This window comes from Hypomesus nipponensis, chromosome 16 (assembly GCF_054491055.1).
Source record: "Hypomesus nipponensis isolate SF chromosome 16, ASM5449105v1, whole genome shotgun sequence".
NCBI classification, from domain to species: Eukaryota; Metazoa; Chordata; class Actinopteri; order Osmeriformes; family Osmeridae; genus Hypomesus; species Hypomesus nipponensis.
The window spans coordinates 2,542,176-2,561,267 of NC_140376.1; the positions used below are offsets into that span (position 1 = coordinate 2,542,176).

The 19,092-nt window shown below is 52.2% G+C and overlaps 2 protein-coding genes across 4 annotated transcripts; both read right to left on the reverse strand.

Annotated features, from left to right (window-relative positions):
- Window positions 1-703: 703 nt before the first annotated feature.
- On the reverse strand, window positions 704-7,224 carry myoc (myocilin). 2 transcript variants are annotated; one of them, XM_084676201.1, is made up of 6 exons: window positions 5,780-6,104; window positions 5,288-5,564; window positions 4,420-4,485; window positions 3,930-4,025; window positions 2,408-2,619; window positions 704-1,991 (listed from the first exon to the last, which is right to left on the reverse strand). In XM_084676201.1, exons 1-6 carry the CDS (start codon window positions 5,873-5,875, stop codon window positions 1,410-1,412), a joined length of 1,329 nt encoding a protein of 442 aa, XP_084532327.1. In that variant the 5' UTR covers window positions 5,876-6,104; the 3' UTR covers window positions 704-1,409. The 2 variants fall into 2 exon arrangements, with proteins under 2 accessions (XP_084532327.1, XP_084532326.1); XM_084676200.1 differs by lacking the exons at window positions 5,288-5,564; window positions 5,780-6,104 and adding an exon at window positions 6,463-7,224.
- Window positions 7,225-10,050: 2,826 nt separating this feature from the next.
- On the reverse strand, window positions 10,051-17,135 carry vamp4 (vesicle-associated membrane protein 4). 2 transcript variants are annotated; one of them, XM_084676405.1, is made up of 9 exons: window positions 16,979-17,135; window positions 15,754-15,916; window positions 14,601-14,702; window positions 13,385-13,431; window positions 13,168-13,218; window positions 12,633-12,733; window positions 11,822-11,901; window positions 11,668-11,719; window positions 10,051-11,582 (listed from the first exon to the last, which is right to left on the reverse strand). In XM_084676405.1, the coding sequence occupies exons 2-9, from the start codon at window positions 15,754-15,756 to the stop codon at window positions 11,554-11,556; spliced, it is 465 nt and encodes a 154-aa protein (XP_084532531.1). In that variant the 5' UTR covers window positions 15,757-15,916; window positions 16,979-17,135; the 3' UTR covers window positions 10,051-11,553. The 2 variants fall into 2 exon arrangements, with proteins under 2 accessions (XP_084532531.1, XP_084532532.1); XM_084676406.1 differs by lacking the exon at window positions 15,754-15,916.
- Window positions 17,136-19,092: the final 1,957 nt, after the last annotated feature.

Here is a 19,092-nt window from a genome sequence, read left to right on the forward strand (position 1 = left end):
TCTCAAGCGCAGAGCCGGCGTGACTTGAGGAAAGGGAAGAGACCTCTAGATGGGACTTGTAGTTCTGAAGGGGTGTGGACTTGTAGTTCTGAAGGGGTGTCTCGGGCAGTAGGAAGTCAAGCGTTTCCTTTTTCCATGTTGAGAGGACTGAAGGCGTCGTCCAGAACCCTCTCACCCCTCACCCTCATCCCACCTCTGTCCCCCCCCCACCACCACCACCCGAAAATAACCCCCCCCCCTCCCCCCGGTATGGTGGTTACCGCGGTAACGAGTGTCCTTGGGGAAGATGTATAGTAGTATGCAGGTTCCTACCCTGACGTGAAGGGGGGGAAGGGGGTGATGATGATGTTGATGATGATTTGGGGTTTTTTTGTTTTTTGTTTTTGTTTTACTTGTACAGGGGTTACATCGCTGTATTAAAATATGTACGGTCTTATTTACATTCTCTTGGTTTGGTTACAGAAACTAATAAAATAATATGCTGTTATAAGGTGAATTTGTGTTTCGCTGATTGATTTTTCATCCTGTTCTGAGTCCCGACTTTACTTCTCGGGTTTTTGAACTGAGACGTAGATCCCAGATTGCGCCACTAGGGGTCAGTATGACTGTTGGTGTTTGCAGGTGAGATACGGGGGAAAGATCAGTTTGGGTATTGCTGATGGGTTACCCTCAGGTGTGGGTTTAGACAACCACAAAAACAAACTTGGTTTATCATTTATAGTTTATTTGTTCTCATGGTATACATCTGTACATGCCCTAGTATTGAGAAATACAGCTCAAAGGAACATGCTCTACATTTTTGCTTATGTTGAATGAGTGAAGAGGAACCTTTGCACTCTAATTAGTCTTTAGAAGCTGTTATGATACACATCGGAACTATCAGTGATTTTATTAAATTGAGCCATCTAACCTTTCTCAGCGCGACACATGAAAACACAAAATCTTGTAACCAAAACAGTAGAAAAATAATTCCTCTATAAACACGTTAGTGGGGTTGCGCCACAGCAAAAACCTTCCCCCTGACACAGCACCTGCAGGGGAGGGTTCCTCTCACGTCGTTTTGAGCGCTCATGGGAGTTTAGGTAACAAACGTACACAGACTCATTCTAACTTCTACTGCCACGCGATTATGCTTTGCAGGCTTGTCAGTCTCAGAAGCAGGACCGGTGAGTTCACAGCCGAGGTGACCACCGCAGCTGAACTCACTGACCGCCCCAGAGCCAATCAAACCTCCTCGACAAAAGCTACGGGGCTCCTCTCGCCTCCGGGGGACAGCGCTGGAACATCCGGGCGGCATCTCAATCGTCTAAAAGTGGCCGCCGCTTGCTAAGAAGACTGAGGGACTGGGTGTGGAGGAGAGGAGGGTTCAGGAGACTGGAGGTGCCTTAGGTCGGGCCTCCCGCCCAGCCTCAGTTAGCCTGGGCCGTCCCTAGCCGGACGTCGTAGGACACGATGTGGAAGTTGTCCCAGGCGAACAGCTTCCTCTGGGCTGGGTTGTAGTCGATCATGCTGTTGTAGCGGTACTTGTTCCTGAAGGGCACGGCGACGGCCTTGCCCTGGCCACTGGCAGTGTCGTACGCGTGGTTCACGGTGGTGTTGGGGGACGTGTAGCTGGCCACCGTGTACAGGCGGCCGCAGATCATGAAGGCGTTGGCCACCGAGTTCTTCCGGATGCCCGTCTCCCAGCTCCGCCTCACCTCCAGGCTGTGGGGGTCCAGCTGGGACAGCACAATGGCTCCCTTGGCCTTGTTGGTGGAGTAGACGGCCCACAGGCCCTGCTCATCCACCGCCAGGTCCACGTCAGTGTAGCCGCCCCAGGAGTAGGGGTACTGGCCATGGAAGCCGGCGTGGGGGAGGTCTCTGCGGGCCGCGATGCTCTTGGAGGCTAAGTCGTAGCGCAGGATGGTCCGGCTGCGGCGGCGCTGGTAGTATAGAGAGCCCCGGTAGAGGGTGGCTCCCGTGCTCTCCACTGGCTCTGGGAGCAACAGGACCTGGAGGGGGGGAGAGGAGGGGGGGGAGAGGAGGAGGGGGGAGAGGAGGAAGGGGGGAGAGGGTGGAAGGGGGGAGAGGAGGAGGGGGAGAGGAAGGGGGGAGAGGGTGGAAGGGGGAAGAGGAGGAGGGGGAGAGGGTGGAAGGGGGAGAGGAGAAGGGGGGAGAGGAGGAGGGGGAGAGGAGGAGGGGGGAGAGGGTGGAAGGGGGGAGAGGAGGAGGGGGAGAGGGTGGAAGGGGGAGAGGAGGGGGAGAGGGGCCACAGAAGGGGAACTTAGATGTTTGTGCTCAATACTAGGTCGAGCTAAAGAGGAGAGGAGGAGAAAGGAGCAGAGGGGACAGGTGAAGAGGGGAGAGGAGCAGAGAGGACAGGTGAAGAGGGGAGAGGAGAAAGTAGAAGAGGTGAAGAGAGTACTACCTCGGACGGGAAGCCCCGAGAAAACTGCTCCATGTCCTCGTAGCCGAAGAGCTGTCGCACCTCGGTGCCGACCGTGTCGATGCGCCACACCATCTGTGGTCCGTAGGGGGCGACAGCCTCGGGGTCCTGCATCCACACGCCGTACTTCCCCGCTATGGAGTCTGTTCTCCTGTGGAGGACCGGCTCGCCCACGGACACCAGCTCCCCACAGCCTGGGAGAGAGAGAGGTAAGCAGAGAGAGAGGTAGAGATACATGGGAAAGTGAGAGAGAGAGAGACATGGGAAAGTAAGAGAGAGAGAGGGAGAGAGACATGGGAAAGTAAGAGAGAGAGGGGGAGAGAGACATGGGAAAGTAAGAGAGAGAGAGGGAGAGAGACATGGGAAAGTAAGAGAGAGAGGGGGAGAGAGACATGGGAAAGTAAGAGAGGGGGAGAGAGAGAGAGACATGGGAAAGTAAGAGAGAGAGAGAGAGAGAGAGAGGGGGGGGGAGAGACATGGGAAAGTAAGAGAGAGAGAGAGGGGGAGAGAGACATGGGAAAGTAAGAGAGAGAGAGGGGGAGAGAGAGTATGAGTGGCTGCTTATGGAGTGTGAAGGTGGGGAAGGCTCCTGGGGATCCTGTTGACAGATGGGACATGATGATGAGCACTGTGTGACAGCACTGAGGGTGAGGCTGAGGGTGAGGCCGCGAGGCTGAGGTTGAGGCCGCGAGGCTGAGGTTGAGGCCGCGAGGCTGAGGGTGAGGCTGAGGGTGAGGCCGCGAGGGTGAGGCTGAGGGTGAGGCTGAGGGTGAGGCCGCGAGGCTGAGGGTGAGGCCGCGAGGCTGAGGGTGAGGCTGAGGCCGCTCAGGGGACCAGGACGTCAACCCTCAGGGACTCAATCACTCCAAGCCCCCCTCGCTGGAGAAAAACGATACATCCACCACTTCCTAAAATACCCCGAGGGAAGGGCGCTGCAGGCAATACTGGATACAAGGTTAAATATAAAGATATTAATACTGACAACATCACATTTCAGCTCTTTGTGGCGTATGGATTAAAATATCCTGCCACTTAGTCATCAGAGATTTAAAAAAACGACTCTCAAACACACTCGCGTGTGCGTACACGTTCTACTCTAATGTGAGGCAGAAGGTTCCAGAACCGGGACAAACTGGATCGTTCCTGGTCCCGGGTCCATGGGAGGAACTTGGGGAACTTCCTAGCAGAAGCCCTCTGGTCTCCCTGGTGATCTCGGCCCTCTCTCTCTGTCTCTCTCCACTCTGCGTCCGTATCAACAGCAGTATTTGTTTAGGGGCTGTCAGCAGGGGGGAGGGTCGTGTTTGTAGGGTCAAATGTTCAGGAGACTGAGGAGTGTGTGTGTGTGTGTGTGTGTGTGGGGGGGGGGGTCAGGAGAATGCTAATGAGCGTGTGTGTGTGTCTTACCTGTGCTGTCCACTGAGGGCTATGTGTGAGTGTGTGTGTGTGTCTTACCTGTGCTGTCCACTGAGGGCTATGTGTGAGTGTGTGTGTGTGTGTGTCTTACCTGTCTCCACTGAGCTCTCTGGACTAGGGGCAGGAACCTCGGTCACCTCAGCCTTCAGCTCCTGGAACCCCTGAGAACTGAACTCCCAGGAGGGGTCTGAAATAGAGAGATGAGATGAGAGAGGAGATGAGAGTGGAGATGAGAGAGGAGATGACAGAAAGGAAGTAGAAAGAGAGAGACAGGAGGGAGAGAGAGAAGGAGGAGAGGAGAGGAGGGAGAGGAGAGAGTGATGGAGACAGTAGAAGGGAGGCATGCAAAAGAGAAGCCTTAATGAAGACAGTCAGAGATGATTAGAAGCAGTTCCTCCAGGTGTTCATTCCCAGCACACCTGTCCCTGCTAGTCCATGTCTACCCTGGAGTTCTGTTGGAGCGAGATGTGGGCTGTATGAATAGAATACAGCACACCTGGTCTATCACTGGACCAGAACAGCTGGTCCACACCTGGTCTATCACTGGACCAGAACAGCTGGTCCACACCTGGTCCACTCACCTCTCAGACTCCCACTGTCTCCCTGACTGACTGGTCTGGACACCAGGTGGGAGAGAACACCGGAACCTGCAGACACACACACACACACACACACACACACACACACAGAGGAAGATGTTCAATCCAATGATCAAGCTTAAGACAGTATAATCTAGAATCCAGAACACGTACACATAAGAGTTGCAGATATGTGTGTGTCTTGTGTTGTGTGTTATGGGGGGGGTGGTCAGGGGAGGGGGGGGGTCTGTGGGGGGCACCACTGACAAGCGGGAATGTAGCAGCAGGAAATAAACACCTCTGAGTGGATTCCCAGCTGCTGCTGTGGAGTCTTCATGACTGTGGATCTCCCTACCCACACACACACACACACACACGCCACAACAATCTCCGGTCTTCCGCATGCCTCCATATTACTCTGAGTGATCTCTCTGTCATACAAGTTCAGTTCAACCTGGAACAACTCCTGTCCTCTCTCCTCACTCCTCACCTATGACCCCTCATCCTCCTACAGCAGCCCCCCCCCCCTCTCCTCTTATCGTCTGGTTGACATTAGCAGTAGCCCATTACTGTACAGTCCTGAAGATTGTTCCAAACACCTGCAGCCTCTTGCCAAATGCCCTCTAAGGGAGATTAAAGTGAATGTGCTAATTTGTTACATCCCCAAATAGTTTGTTTTGTTGGAGCTGTGTGTGTTTGTGAGAGTGAGTGTGTGTGTGTGTGCGTGTGTGTAAATATGCTCACAGGTTCATAATGAGCACTGACCATGTTGTGCTCGCAAGTGCGTCAGCATCTGGAAGCTGATGTTGATTTCCCCTGTGTGTCTGTGAGAGTGTGTGTATGTGTGTGACTACATGGTGGATGCTGTGACCTGTACAGGGAGGAGAGATGGAGGACTGGAGAGATGGAGGACTGGAGAGATGGAGGACTGGAGAGATGGAGGAGAGATGGAGGACTGGAGAGATGGAGGACTGGAGAGATGGAGGACTGGAGAGATGGAGGACTGGAGAGATGGAGGACTGGAGAGATGGAGGAGAGATGGAGGACTGGAGAGATGGAGGACTGGAGAGATGGAGGACTGGAGAGATGGAGGAGAGATGGAGGACTGGAGAGATGGAGGACTGGAGAGATGGAGGAGATATGGAGGACTGGAGAGAAGAGTGGAGCAGGTTAATGGATCACTCTTTCTAGGAACGTCCCACCTTGTGCTCGAGCTCCACAAACACATTCCCACAGCACACAGACATTCATCTTCACAGGAAAACAAGCCCCCCCCAGAGCCCCCCCCCGGCTGTAACCCCCACCAGCAAAGCCGGTGGTCTCTGAGGGGGACTGGCGTCATCACAAGACCCCCCCCCCTCACCTCGGCATCACGTTTCCACACCCCCCTGCCCCTCGTCCTCCCTAGAGTGTTCTCCATGCAGAGGGAACCACTGGTCATAAAGCTGGACCCGGTCATAAATACGGCTGAATACCAAGCTGGGCCTCCATGTTCTCCTGGTCTTCAGCACCATCAGGCTGAACACAGGGAGGGAAACCTGAAGCAGTCCTCTCTGCACCCCCATGTGGCCCAAACACACACACACACACACAGCAGAGACACACGAATCTCAGAAAAAACAGACAGTCCGCAGAAACCTGACCGTGGCCCCTTCTGGTCCCATCCCCTGACACGCTGAGATTGTGGAGACTCTGAGAGGGACCCCAAACCACCCTGAACCCCCCACCTCGCTGCTCCCAACACACACCACCCCGGAGTTCCCCAACCCTCGCACACACACCCCGCTTCACGTGTCCCAGTCATGCACACACACACACACACATCTAAGGCATCCCCGCCATGTTACAGAAATAAGCAGTGTTAAGCGTGCGTGTGTGTGTGTCATTAGCTCTGCCGGTCAGCTAAGACTCTCTGAGTCACTAGAGCCAGGGAGACACACACGTTCACATCAAGACCACCAGGAGACTCATTCAAATCAGACTTTTCCACCATAACAGTAAATTGTATCATTACATATTACTGTGGGGGGGGGGGGGGGGGCTTACCTGGGGAGGGTCTCATGCTGCCGTCCTGTAAGGGGGGTTTGGGAGGAACCATCTGGGAGGGACATCTGTTCCTCAGTCTTTCTGTCTCTCTCCTCAGGTCCTCCACCTTCCTCTGCATCGCCTCCACCTCCCTCTCCAGACGCTCCTTTTCCCCCTGCAGCAGGCTCCTCTCCCCCACGGCCACGGCCAGGGCCTCCTGCAGCCCTGTCTGAGAGGCGGGGCCCCCGGGGCCCCCTGTCATCTCTCCCCCCGTCAGCCTGGCCACCAGCACCTCCAGCAGGCTGAGTCTGGCCTTCAGTCCCTCCATCTCTGGGCCTCCGGCGGGGGCTGGCTGTGGGCAGCTGGTCTCGCTGGGGCTGGGCACGGTGAAGGTGTACTGGCAGTGTCCGGAGCGGTCATTGGCCCTCCAGAGAGAGGCTCGGTCCTGTGCTTCAGCGCCCAGCAGAGCGGAGCTCAGACACACGCACAGCAGGAGAAACATGGCGCCCCGGTCCGGAAAAAACACTCGGCGGAACCTCAAACTCCACTATCTCTCTCTATCTCTCTCTCTCTGTCGTGTTTCTCACGACAGTCACTGAAAGACGAACAGAGCTTCAGATTTTCTGTCACTGATCTGGAATTCTCTCGTGTATGGGTGATTTGTTTTCCCTCTTTATCGTGTTCCTCTTAAAAATGGGACTCAGTTTGCCTGTTCCTTCTGTCTCTACTTCTTCTCTTTGTTTTCTCTCCTCCGGTCTCTCAGGACAGGTTCCACAGAGCTGTGAGCTCGTCTCAACAGCTCCCAGATATTTATACAGTTTGGAGGGAGGGAGGGAGGGAGGGAGGGAGAGGGAGGGAGAGGGAGGGAGGGAGGGAGAGGGAGGGAGGGAGGGAGGGAGGGAGGGAGGGAGAGGGAGGGAGGGAGGGAGGGAGGGAGGGAGGGAGGGAGGGAGGGAGGGAGGGAGGGAGGGAGGGAGGGAGGGAGGGAGGGAGAATGAGAGGGAGGGAGAATGAGAGGGAAGGAAAGAAAGAGGAGAGGAGAAATGGGATGCTCTGAGTTTATGTACGTGTATGTTTGTTTTGTGAAATACATATGAATAGCATGTTCTACTTGTAGAATAGAATGTTTTCTCTTTATAGAATTCATGTTTTGAGTGTTGAGTCTAAGCGTTAGCCATGGTTTGTCAGTTAGACTGTTGAGGAACTCTAGAAACTCTATATCTCGAGTTCCAGAACATCCTATCAGGACAGGGGGACATGCTGGAAGTCTATCCCCAGAAAGGGAGGGATAGCTGGGCTAGAGGGGGATAGAGTTACCCTCTCCTTGGAGAAGGTGTCCCCTTTCACACGGGTGTGGAGTGGGCCCTGTGACGTGCACGGGCGACATGGAGCATCAAGATGGGGGAGTCAGATCTGACTCCCAGGATTCTTAGGTTTGACCTTACATCCGACTGGGTTTGTTATGATGGGCTATGTGTGTGTGTGTGTGTGTCTCTCTCCCTCTCTCTCTACCAGTGCACCTCAGGGTCTCTCTCCCTCTCTCTCTAACAGTGTACCTCAGGGTCGCTCTCCCTCTCTCTCTACCAGTGCACCTCAGGGTCTCTCTCCCTCTCTCTCTACCAGTGTACCTCAGGGTCTCTCTCCCTCTCTCTCTACCAGTGCACCTCAGGGTCTCTCTCCCTCTCTCTCTACCAGTGCACCTCAGGGTCTCTCTCCCTCTCTCTCTACCAGTGCACCTCAGGGTCTCTCTCCCTCTCTTTCTACCAGTGCACCTCAGGGACGAGCAGCCCCTGCTCACTGCTCTCCCTCGCCGTCTCGTGAGACGCAGAGTTTTACAATCCCTTGTTTATTATTAGCAAGCGGAGATGAAAGAGTTTCTGTTTTCCCTCCTTCTCCCCCACCCCCCCCCTCTCTCTCTAACCCCTCATGTCTGCTCTCTCTCCTTCATCCTCCCCTGTCTGTTCCTGTTGACCCCTCCTGCCACCCCTATCGCCCCGCCCCCAACCCTCCCCCCCTGGCCCTGGAACCTCACCCCACAGGGCTCCCAGGGTAAAGGGGAGAGAGAGGGGAGGGAGAAAGAGAAAAAGAGGGGCGGAGAGGGAGGGAGGGAAAGAGAGGAAGGTAGGGAGGAAGAGAGAGATGGAGAGGGGTGGAGGGAAGGAGGAAAGGAGAGAGAGAAAGAGAGGGAGGTAGGGAGGGAGGAAGAGAGAGATGGAGAGGGAGGGAGAGAGAGGGCACAGCAAGCGCACACCTCCAGACACGTGCACAAACAGTCTCCTTCCCTGCAGGTTGACGCAGGCCTGTTCTCATGGCCTTGTCCTCTGACCCGATAAGAGGTTGGGTTTGGCTCCGGGCTTGGCATAGCCGCACGAGAGACTAAATGGGTACGCGAGTGATTAGCTGGAGGATTGAGGTATGCATTTGATTGAGGAAGCACTGATTTTGGGGGCAGCATTTCTGGACGGGGCACATCCTCTGAGAGGAAATATCAAGAGGAAGGAGTGAGGGAGGGAGGGAGTGAAGGAAAGAAAAGGGAGCAGAGAAGGTGCGAGAGAGCCAGAGGGCTGAGAGACGGAGTCAGGAGTTGAAAAACAGAAAAACAGAAGAACATTGGTGGTGGGAGGGAGAGGAGGGAGAGAAAGAGAGAGAGAGAGAGAGAGGTGCGCAAAACCACAAACAGGTCCTTTGTTCCCCTGTGAGTCACAGCTGATGTTTCCAGCATGTTCCTGAGACACAGGGACAGACGTATCAGGTGCCGACTGGACGCTTCTGAAGGGAAGTCATTCTCCGCCTCCTCGCCCAAACCTGAGACAGTCTTGACGTGTGTGTGTGTCCCAGTCCAGTGGCACTGGTCAGCACAGCTCCGCTCATTAAGTCTGATTTCAGTTTTTCGCAGTCACATGACTTCTGCTCTGCCCGGAATCTGAGGTCATCCACAACAGGCCAGCAGCACACAACCAAAACACACTGTCCCGCCAACATGGGTGTGTTCCTTTCTCTCTCCATCACACACACACACACCAGGACCAGAGGTTTGGATGCAGGAGACCCAGACACGATAGCTGGTCTCCTGTCTGAGTTGGGAGAGATGGACAGCCAGGTCAAACTGCTTCTCTCACCTGTGGGCTTCAGGTCACACCTCCTGATGGATAGAACTGTGTTTATCTCAACTACTGTCCTCAGTTGTGTGTGTGTGTGCGTGTCAGGTGCAGCAGGTAAAACCCCCCCCGGCCTGGACAGTCCTGTATCAGCCAATCACATCTCCAACAAGGCCCTGATTTACCACCACCCTGGGACTCCCACCTGCCAATAAAACAAGGACTTTGCGAGCGACGAATAAAAATACCTCATAATGAGATGTGAGAGAGGTATACCAGCAGGCCTTATTGGCTCAGAGAACAGAGGGGGACACACACACACACACCACCCCTTCTAACCCTCCACAAACTGGCAGCAAAGTCCCAACTGCTAACGACCAATCTCCTCCTTCTGTTTCCATCTCTGTCTCTCTCTGTCTCCCTCTCTTTCCACTCTCTGTCCCCTCCTCAACCTTGCTTCCTCACAGCTCCGGCCAGACCACACCAGATCAAACCAGACGAGGTCCAGATGCCCTTTTCAATCACTTTATTCCAGAGCAACATTACAGTATTTCACAGTCTGCCAATGCAATGTCAGAGTATAGTACATCATTACTGAATTAATATTTACACTTCAAATAAATTAACTTAAATACAAAAAATAAACGAAAAAACAATGAAGGAATGATAATTGTTAGGGCTTATTGGTACGCATATTCTAGATGCCGAGATGTCATCCCATTTGGTACTGACACATCCCTTTAAGTGTGTGTGTGTGTGTGTGCTTCACAGCCCAATCTGTCACTTCATCTAATACACACATCATACCAATGTCATTTCAAACCCTCCAGAATCTACGTCTCGATCACCCAGGTTGTCTCACACACACTCAGCACACACACACACACACCGGTACTGGAAAGACCCTTTACGTTCCCGTGGTGATGGCAAAAGCAGCAGGTGTTCAAAAAGCTCATCTGGAGAACCTTCCAGAAGAACAATACAGAACCTCCCAGAAGAACAATACAGAACCTCAGAGAGGAACAATGATACAGAACCTCCCAGAAGAACAATACAGAACCTTCCAGAGGAACGACACTACAGAACCTAGATGAGACCAGAGAGCAGATGGGGTCAGGGGTCAGTCAGCCAGAGCCCCGGACAGGAGGGGTCAGCGGTGACCAGGCCCCCCAGAACCGGAGGGCCGGACGTGGGGTCAGGGGTGAGAGGAGGTGACCACGCAGGCTGGAGAGGGATACATTCTTAATCCGGACACTACGGTGGTGCGGATGGTAGACATCAACAACGACGGTAGAAAAACAACAACAAGGACGTCATAAAACAAGGAGGATGATGAGGAGAGGGTCTACGTCCCCGCCAGTCTGAGGTGACCTCGTCCACGACCTCCCGCCTCCTTCCCCCTGCTGGGGTCCGACACCAGAGCCAGCACCTCCCAGAGCTGCCTCATCCTGGAGGGGCGGGGCCGAGCTGCCTCTCATCCTGCAGGGGCGGGGCAGAGCTGCCTCTCATCCTGCAGGGGCGGGGCAGAGCTGCCTCTCATCCTGCAGGGGCGGGGCAGAGCTGCCTCTCATCCTGCAGGGGCGGGGCAGAGCTGCCTCTCATCCTGGAGGGGCGGGGCAGAGCTGCCTCTCATCCTGCAGGGGTGGGGCAGAGACACTGGCGGAGTCGCCTCAGACTGTAGGGAGCAGACACTCAACTCGAGGAACAAGACAGAGACTCAGAAAGTCCCTGTCTGCCCAGCTGGGGTGTAAACACTGGGCCTGGAGCTCTGCCCAGGCAGGTGGGGCTGCTGGGGGGAACTGGAGGCCCTAGCAGTGATATGTTGGGTGACAGGGTGGAGTTACTGGAGGCCCTGGGGGGAGATGTTGGGTGACAGGGTGGAGTTCTCCTGACACTGACGAGGGGCTGAGGTTGAGCTGGGTGGCGCCTCCTGGTGGCTGTGGAGGACTGTGTCGAGGAGAGGGGAGGAGGAGGAAGAGGAGGAAGATTCACCCCTCGTCCTCCAGGTCAGCCGCTAGCCACGATTCCGCATGATCACTGGAACTGAGAGAGAGAGAGTTGTGGACACTAGTGACACTAGGAAACGTGTGTGTGTGTGTGTGTGTGTGTGTAAACTCTCAAGACTCACTGATGATAATGAGAAGCAGGCCGACCACCACCAGGCCGATGATCATCTTCATCTGCGGACGACACAACACAAACATGCCCATGTCAGCACAGACAAAACGCCTCCAGTACCTCCTCCTCCTCCCCCCCCACCTCCTCCCCCTCCTCCTCCTCACCTTTGTGTCTCTCCACCACATCCTCCTGTGCATCTGCTTGGCGCGGCTACTGAAGGCCGACGCGTTGTCTGATAGGCTCTCTGGAGGTGACCAGGTGACCCGAGGAAACAGGGATGTAGGGAGAGGGGGGGGGGGGCAGAGGAATGTGTGTTAGCAATGTGAGAGTGAAGCTAGCTGTATGCTGATGCTAGGATGAGAAGTAGTTATGTACAGACTCTCTGTCTGTCTGTCTGTCTCTATCTCTCTTTCTGTCTCTCTCTCTGTCTGTCTCTCTGTCTCTGTCAGAAACACGACTACAGACAGAACGATCTACACAGGGAGAGAGAGAGGGAGAGAGAGCCCACTGCTCTGTGGCTCTCTCTCTCTCAGCAGGGACGGACAGTAACAAGGTTTCCTTCATCTGGACACAACATGGAGTTTCACAACCCTTGTATGCTTCTGATCATGACACGCACACACTTGGTTCTTTTCACGTGCACACGTGCACACATGCACAACTGCGCACGTGACGCAACGTGTTCCAGATGTTTGCTCTTGTCTGTGCCAGGACACATGCCAGAGCAAGACAGATTCACATTGTGTGTGTGTGTGCGTCTTAATGAGCCCTAATGGACTCCCGTAAACAGACCTCTTTTGATCCACTCAGCCACTGGAACAAAGGAAAGGAAAGGAGAGGAGAGGGGAACAGAGACAGAGAGAGACAGAGAGATATAGAGAGAGAGACAGAGAGACAGAGAGACAGAGAGAGAGAGAGAGAGAGAGAGAGCGCAAAGTGTATGATGTGTAAGGCCTGTCAGTGTCCATGCCTCACCTGACTTGTCCTGCAGGTCTTCCAGCCTCTCCCCTCTCTCTATCACCTTGGAGATGTTCTCCTGCATCACGTCGATGACCTCATCAACCTGAGACTGCACACTGAGGGCCGCGTGGGCGAGGGAGCAAGCGGAGAGGTGGGGGGGTTAGATATGGGAACGGACCCTAATGTTGTCCTAACAAAGCAAAGAAACTGGGTTTGAGTCTGGTAAATGAATCTGTTAGGTTGGTAGGATTTGTTGAGGGGTATAGCTCAGTGGCAGAGCCTTTGACGGCAGACGTCGCAAGTTCAAATCCCCCTCGTGTACTTGGCTTTAAGTGAAATGTTTTCTGTCTTCAGAAGTGTCAAGTTGTGTGTAGCTGTGTGTTGCTTGTCGCTGATGTAAAGCATTTCAAAAAGGCTGGCAGCATTACTCAACAAGCACAGCAGAGCAGCCTTGTTTACGTAATCACTAGCGAGACGGCTCAGCTAAACAGTCTCAGTTACATAACACACGCGTGTGTGTGTGTGTGTGTGATGTAAACCGAGTACTTACTGTTTGATTTTGTCAGTTGGAGCTCCAAACCTGGGAGCAGTGGGTCCCCTCCTGTGAACAGCACGGTTGGAACAGAGTCACAACACGGCCAGCACTCACACAGTAACTTTCCAGCCAGTGGGCTCAACAAATGACCTAGCAACGACAACAAGCATCCAACCATGTCTCAAGACTGCACCCCGCCCAGAGGAAACGAACAGAGCAAACATGAACTCACAAGAAGAAGTCCTCCTCTTCGTCGGAGTCTTCCTCAAGCAGGTTCCTCTGTGAGAGAAGGTGGGAAACGGATAGTAGATGATGATAACCTTAACTAAAGATAACTTCACCCTGACCTCTCACATTATCAAAGGAATGTGTTTGGTCCTGTGTGTACCCAGCCCCCTGCTGAACCAGCCCAGGGGTGTACAGACAGACTAGGCATCTGACGACCAGGAGAAGCTATCTTCCAAAACACCCGATAACGACAACCAGCTTCTCTCTTGCCGTCTTCAGTAAAGGCCTAACAGGCCGTGTGTTAAATCTTATTCAAAGCTGCACCTGAGGTACAACTGATTGGGAGGGGGGAGGGGGAGGGGGGAGAGTGTGAGTTGGCCGGGGAAGAGTCGGGTCGGACCTCTGCTTCTCATCGGGCTTCTGTCAGGAGGTTTTTACGGGCCCCTGGCCAGTCCCACCCCTCTCAGCCACATATAGGAGCTCGTATAAAAGGAGGCATGGACACGCTACCATAAAAATACCTTCTAATAATGCTGGTATCTGACTGAAGGATGGGAGCCCTTGGAATACCAGTCTGGGGCTGCTGCTGGGTCGGTAAGACAAGGGAGGACAGAGGACTGGTGGTTATTACCAGAGGGGTTGAGGGCGAGAGAGGTGGAGAGGGAGAGAGGGAGAGAGGGAGAGAGGGAGAGAGGGAGAGAGAGAGAGAGAGAGAGAGAGAGAGAGAGAGAGAGAGAGAGAGAGAGAGAGAGAGAGAGAGAGAGAGAGAGAGAGAGAGAGAGAGAGAGAGAGAGAGAGAGAGAGAGAGAGAGAGAGAGAGAGAGGGGAGGATTTGGCGTGTTTGTTATGCAAGAGATGCATTAGGGTTCTCTTTGATCAGTCGTCAACACAACAGCCAACCGGATGATGCAGCCTTCCCTCAGGACAAAGAGTGGAGGGACAGGGGGAGAGGGGGGAGGGGGGAGGGGGGAGGGAGAGAGAAGGGCAGAACTGCAGACTGAAAGGGGGAGAGATAAAGAGACAGGGAGGCTTGGACAAGGAACAGACATTTGGCTTGGAAGCTCTGAAGTGTCTTCAACCTGTCATCCCTCCCTTCCTCTCCACTACTCCCTCTGTTTTTCATATATTCTTCTTCTTCTACGCCCCCATGAACCCCCCTCTGGTGCCCCCCTGGTGCCCTATGCATGGTTGGGGGTGGAGACGTGAGCTCCGAGGCTTACCCTCTCGCTGCGCACGGACCCCGTGACCTCGTCGTCGTTCAGGTGCCGTTTGAACTTGGGAGGCATGTTGTCGTCAAGCTGCTCCTCCGGCTCTGGCTCCCTCTGCAGGCGGGGAGGGGAAGCACGTGTCAGGGAACAGCCTCACAGCACCGTCCCTTTACTATGTACATGACTGCGAGGACACTGCATAGCTAATGTACAGAACGGCTTCAGCTACGTTGGGACAGACAAAGTCCTTGGTTCTCTGCTGCGCCTACTACCTGCACTGTTTGCAAAGCTTTGGACAAAAGCGCGTCTTTCATAAACAAGGATATTTAATGTAAATGTGTGATTTACATAAAATGATATGATTTACAGGAATTAATCATAATAATCATAATAATAATAACAGATTTGGTGTTGATACAGCCTAACGTTGCTGAGCTGAAGAGCAGGTGAGAGAGGTGTGCCTGACCCTTCGTTAACCTTCATCTGATTCTCTGGGTGTGATAGAACAGGGTGGGCCTTTTCTTGGAATGATTTCCCCTTTTGTAAGTGACTAATTATCTGTGAAAACGGTTGAGGCAAATGCAAATCGTTAAGTGTGATGGTTAATGCCCGACAGAGCGGGAGCGAGTGCAGACTAGTAGGCTTGTGTCAACAGGGACTGAGTGTTCCACCAGACTGAGACGCTCCAGCACTGGGACTCTGACATGCAGGAGGGTGTGAGTGAGAGTTTCGGCCAGCCCTGGTCACAGGTGCACAACAGGAGGTATGAGAGGGGACATCGGGCCATGGCCAACAATCACTCACTCACTCACTCGACTGTCAGGGTGAACTATTTTATCCAATGGTTCAAATCCTGTTCAGCTTCAGCTGAGGGGAAACTAGTAACTGTGAAGCCAAACATTGTATGACATGGTCTTGTGTTTCACAGTGGAGATGCAGTAACTAAACCACATCCTATCTCAGTGTCTGTGTCTCTCTGAGATTACTCAGAAACACAGCTGAGATCCAAAACATTCACACACACACACAAACACCAACAAAATCCTTGTCTGCTCTTTCAAATCAACCGCACAGCAACTCAGGTTTTAGTAGTTCCCAGTGGTGCTAGGACAAGAGGAAAAAACACAATTTCCCATCTACCCCCGCTGCACTGTGGTTCTGATACCATTGAATCCAGTTCAGCTCTGGAACGGTTGCTTTCTCAGCTTCTCCTTGTAGGGCCCCAGGTGGACAAGGCCTGTCAGGGGCCAGGGGTGGAGAGAGGCTGTCTGATGCACAGAGGAGCAGAGAGAGGCGAGGGAACAGAGCTTTCTTTCTACCTGAAGCAACTAGAGAGAAGAGAAGGGCAGAGGAAGAAGGTGAGAGGAAAAAGAGGGGGAAAGTAACTAGCAGCTGTTGATTTTCTAGGGAGCAGTGTTATAAGAGGTGCTAGCCATGCTTTCAATAGCTCAATATTGACCAGTCAACACACAATTCCCAGATTGGCCAATCACGTCTAAGCTCTCAAGAGATATGAGCGCAGATATGAGAGCAGTCAACTTCAGTTTTGTTGACCGGTAAGATGTTTTGAGTGATGATGATGATTTTGTTGTATTCTCGAACATAACTAGGGAACAAAGGCTTAGATTGCACCGTCAGAGATAGAGAAATGGAAACAGGGAAACGGAGATTATCTGGTTTAACAGATGCTCATCAGCTGCAATGGACTGAATTCGGCTGTGGTTGGGTGTTTACATGAACCTGGGAAATGTTTCGTTAGTGGATCCGTCGAGCCCGTTTAGAAGGATTAGCTGTACCAGTAGTTGACGTTTAATCTGGGCTATGTCATGTAACATGCTAAATTAGCTCACACTAAACTGCTTCTTGTTGACATCACAGTAATCCCGCACTATTTATGTCGAATCACACTGATCGACTGCGCTGTAGCCATTTTACTTGCGAATTAAATGTTAATGTAAACCTAAATACGATTTTGAATACGTATGACTCGCTAGCTAAGGCGTATTCTAATCTTTGTCATTGATTAATGTTACTGTACAATAGTGACTGCGTTTAGGTTAACTGTGTTGGCTGGCTAGCTCAGCATCTCATCACGTCTGCCTGTCCGATCAAAATTGGTCTCATTGTCTCTTGCATTATATACTGTACCACTACTAGGTGAGGTATGAATGCTAAATGTACTTCAAACCCAGTAATATTATTTAGTAAGATAATCATACATTTACACTTTAGAGTTCGTACCCCCTTAGTATATGTTAGCTTAGTTAGCTTGACAGCGAAAGGCCGCTAATGTGACGACGGTAGCTAGCTGTCGAATGAACATTATGTAGCTAGCGGTAGCTAGGTAGCCAGCTAATGCGCAGGTAAGCTAGCCTCATAATGTGTATTACCTGCTTTTTAGTCCCGGTAGATCCTCAAAGAGATGGCACGGATTCACATCAACGAACAAGCTTTAGATGGTTCACTATGAATGCCAATCGTGCATTGTACTGCAGATGTGGTGCTAGCAATACAAGACTGCCTCTACAGCCTTGTGATCAGTCTGATCAGCTGACCGCACTAGGAAACAGCTGGAGGCTGTAGGATGAATAATCACTGCACTGCCTCCGTTTGTCAGCGGCATCGTCCCAAAAGCAGATCTCTCTCTATGCCTGGACTTAATACTCACTACTATTTAGAATGCCAGAAAATGATTTATTACATCAAAAACTATCGTAGGCTATGTTAAAGAAAATACGCAGAAAAAATACCGGGGGCATTATGACTTTCTGGCTTGATGCAATATTTTAACCATTATCAGTCCAAAAATGTAGCCTACTTTTATAGGAAGTCTGTTGAATATCAAACTTCCAACCAACTTTACCACGGTCAGGAATTCTACTTTCGACAGTAAGTTGCACAATGAGGTGTGAGACCCATCAAGTCGAGACTCCGTCCAGCAACTCCAGATTTAAGCACATGAGAGGAGGGGGCAAGGTGACAATCCTCCCTCCGTACCCAAGCACCCACAGCAGAGACCAACTTGATTGCAGACAGGTATTGAGATTCCATTGATCGTGGCTGTTTGCCTAGAGGATCACTTGGAAGATCCATTGTCTATCGGCATGCAGATGTGCCCTTGGTTTTATTTTATTACAATGACGTGTTTGGTTCCCTCATCTCGCTCACAGGCGCAACTCCCATCCATGCCCTCTCTCCTTCCCCACCCGGCACCCGCTCCGGTCACTCTGCGATCCCTCCCCCGCATCTCCTCCACTTCACAATCATAGCAGAACTCCCCGTAACATAATCATTCTCTGTTGTGGTTACTAACAGACAACATGGCTGCGTCTAATGGTTAAAACAACTATAGCTACATTAACCCCAGCTCTATTTCACCATGTGCCCCTGCCCTCTCAGAGGGTTAGGGTTTAGAAGGCCTGGCAGGGTTGGGGAACGGGAGTCAGCGGGGATTCATCTGTGGAACGAGGCAAATGAAAACACAATTCCTCTGTGGGCACCGGTAGTTTCCATGTGGTGCGCCAGTTGGAGTTTAGGGGACCGGAGGACAGGAGCCGTCTGTGTGCGCTGCAGGATGACCTCAGCGGAATCGTGAAAAGTGGAAATTGAGTCTCACAAGGAAATGGGATCACTGCAATCCCAACTGTTTTAATCGTTCAGATCAATGGGATTCTACGGCAGTGACTCACCCTTATGAACCTTGGATAGGCTTCATTCAGGAGTCATTTCCCCCAAAATGTTATTTACGAGATGGTAAAACTATGGGGTAATGCTCTTTTTCATGACTTCTTTACGATTTAATTGAAATCTTTCTGGTTTTTGGAAATATCAAGTCACATGTGTAAAAAACAAACCTTTTAGGTCTCTGGCCCATAGTTATTCAAGCTGTGTTGGAGGGCAGACTGGCTGAGGATGTAACAGAATGAGAGTGCAACGTGTGCCTCTGGGGTCGTGCTCCATCACAAGATGAGGTCTGCAGGGAAGCAGGCAGCTTCAGATACAGCATGCATGAAAAGTCTGCAATGCAGTGAAGTAAACTACACAACAACTCTAATATTTAATGCAACTGGCACCTCTAATTGTACAAGTGGCCCCAGCTTGCGCCCCTGTTTGAATGTTCTAGAACCTCCACTGCTCCTGAATACCAGATCCTTAACTGAGGTGGGTGTGTAACAGCCTTCAATCTTCATCTGTAACCCGTTGTCTCAAAACATCACAAAGGTGACATCATTTCCTGTCTGTGTACCCGCGCTACCCAGTCCAAACATGTTGTTGTTTTTTGTTACTGTGTGTGAGGAATGAAAACATCCTGTCTGGTTTTAACACCAGCGTCAGTCAGAGTGCTGGGATCTTCATACCACATCCCTGCTGGTACAGCTCTGCCCCCGGCGACCAGGCGTAACCAGGAAGAAGACAACCACCATCAAAAAGTTCCACTTTAAAGTTAGTTACCCTGGTCTGGAACATCATGCCACCTTGCCACTCAGGTCAAGGACACTTGTAG

Bases quoted from the DNA above. Each gene is read 5' to 3' on its own strand.
- vamp4 (XM_084676405.1), bottom strand. The intron at 11,902-12,632 runs GTGAGGCATGGA...GGTCACCTCCAG, and splicing joins AGACCTGCAGGACAAGTCAG to AGAGCCTATCAGACAACGCG. The intron at 11,720-11,821 runs GTGAGGAGGAGG...TGTCGTCCGCAG, and splicing joins TGTGGTGGAGAGACACAAAG to ATGAAGATGATCATCGGCCT.
- myoc (XM_084676200.1), bottom strand. From the start codon at position 6,943: ATGTTTCTCCTGCTGTGCGTGTGTCTGAGCTCCGCTCTGCTGGGCGCT. The intron at 4,486-6,462 runs GTAAGCCCCCCC...GTGTGTCTGCAG, and splicing joins CAGCATGAGACCCTCCCCAG to GTTCCGGTGTTCTCTCCCAC. The intron at 2,620-3,929 runs GTAAGACACACA...TCTCTCTCCCAG, and splicing joins AGAGAGCTCAGTGGAGACAG to GCTGTGGGGAGCTGGTGTCC.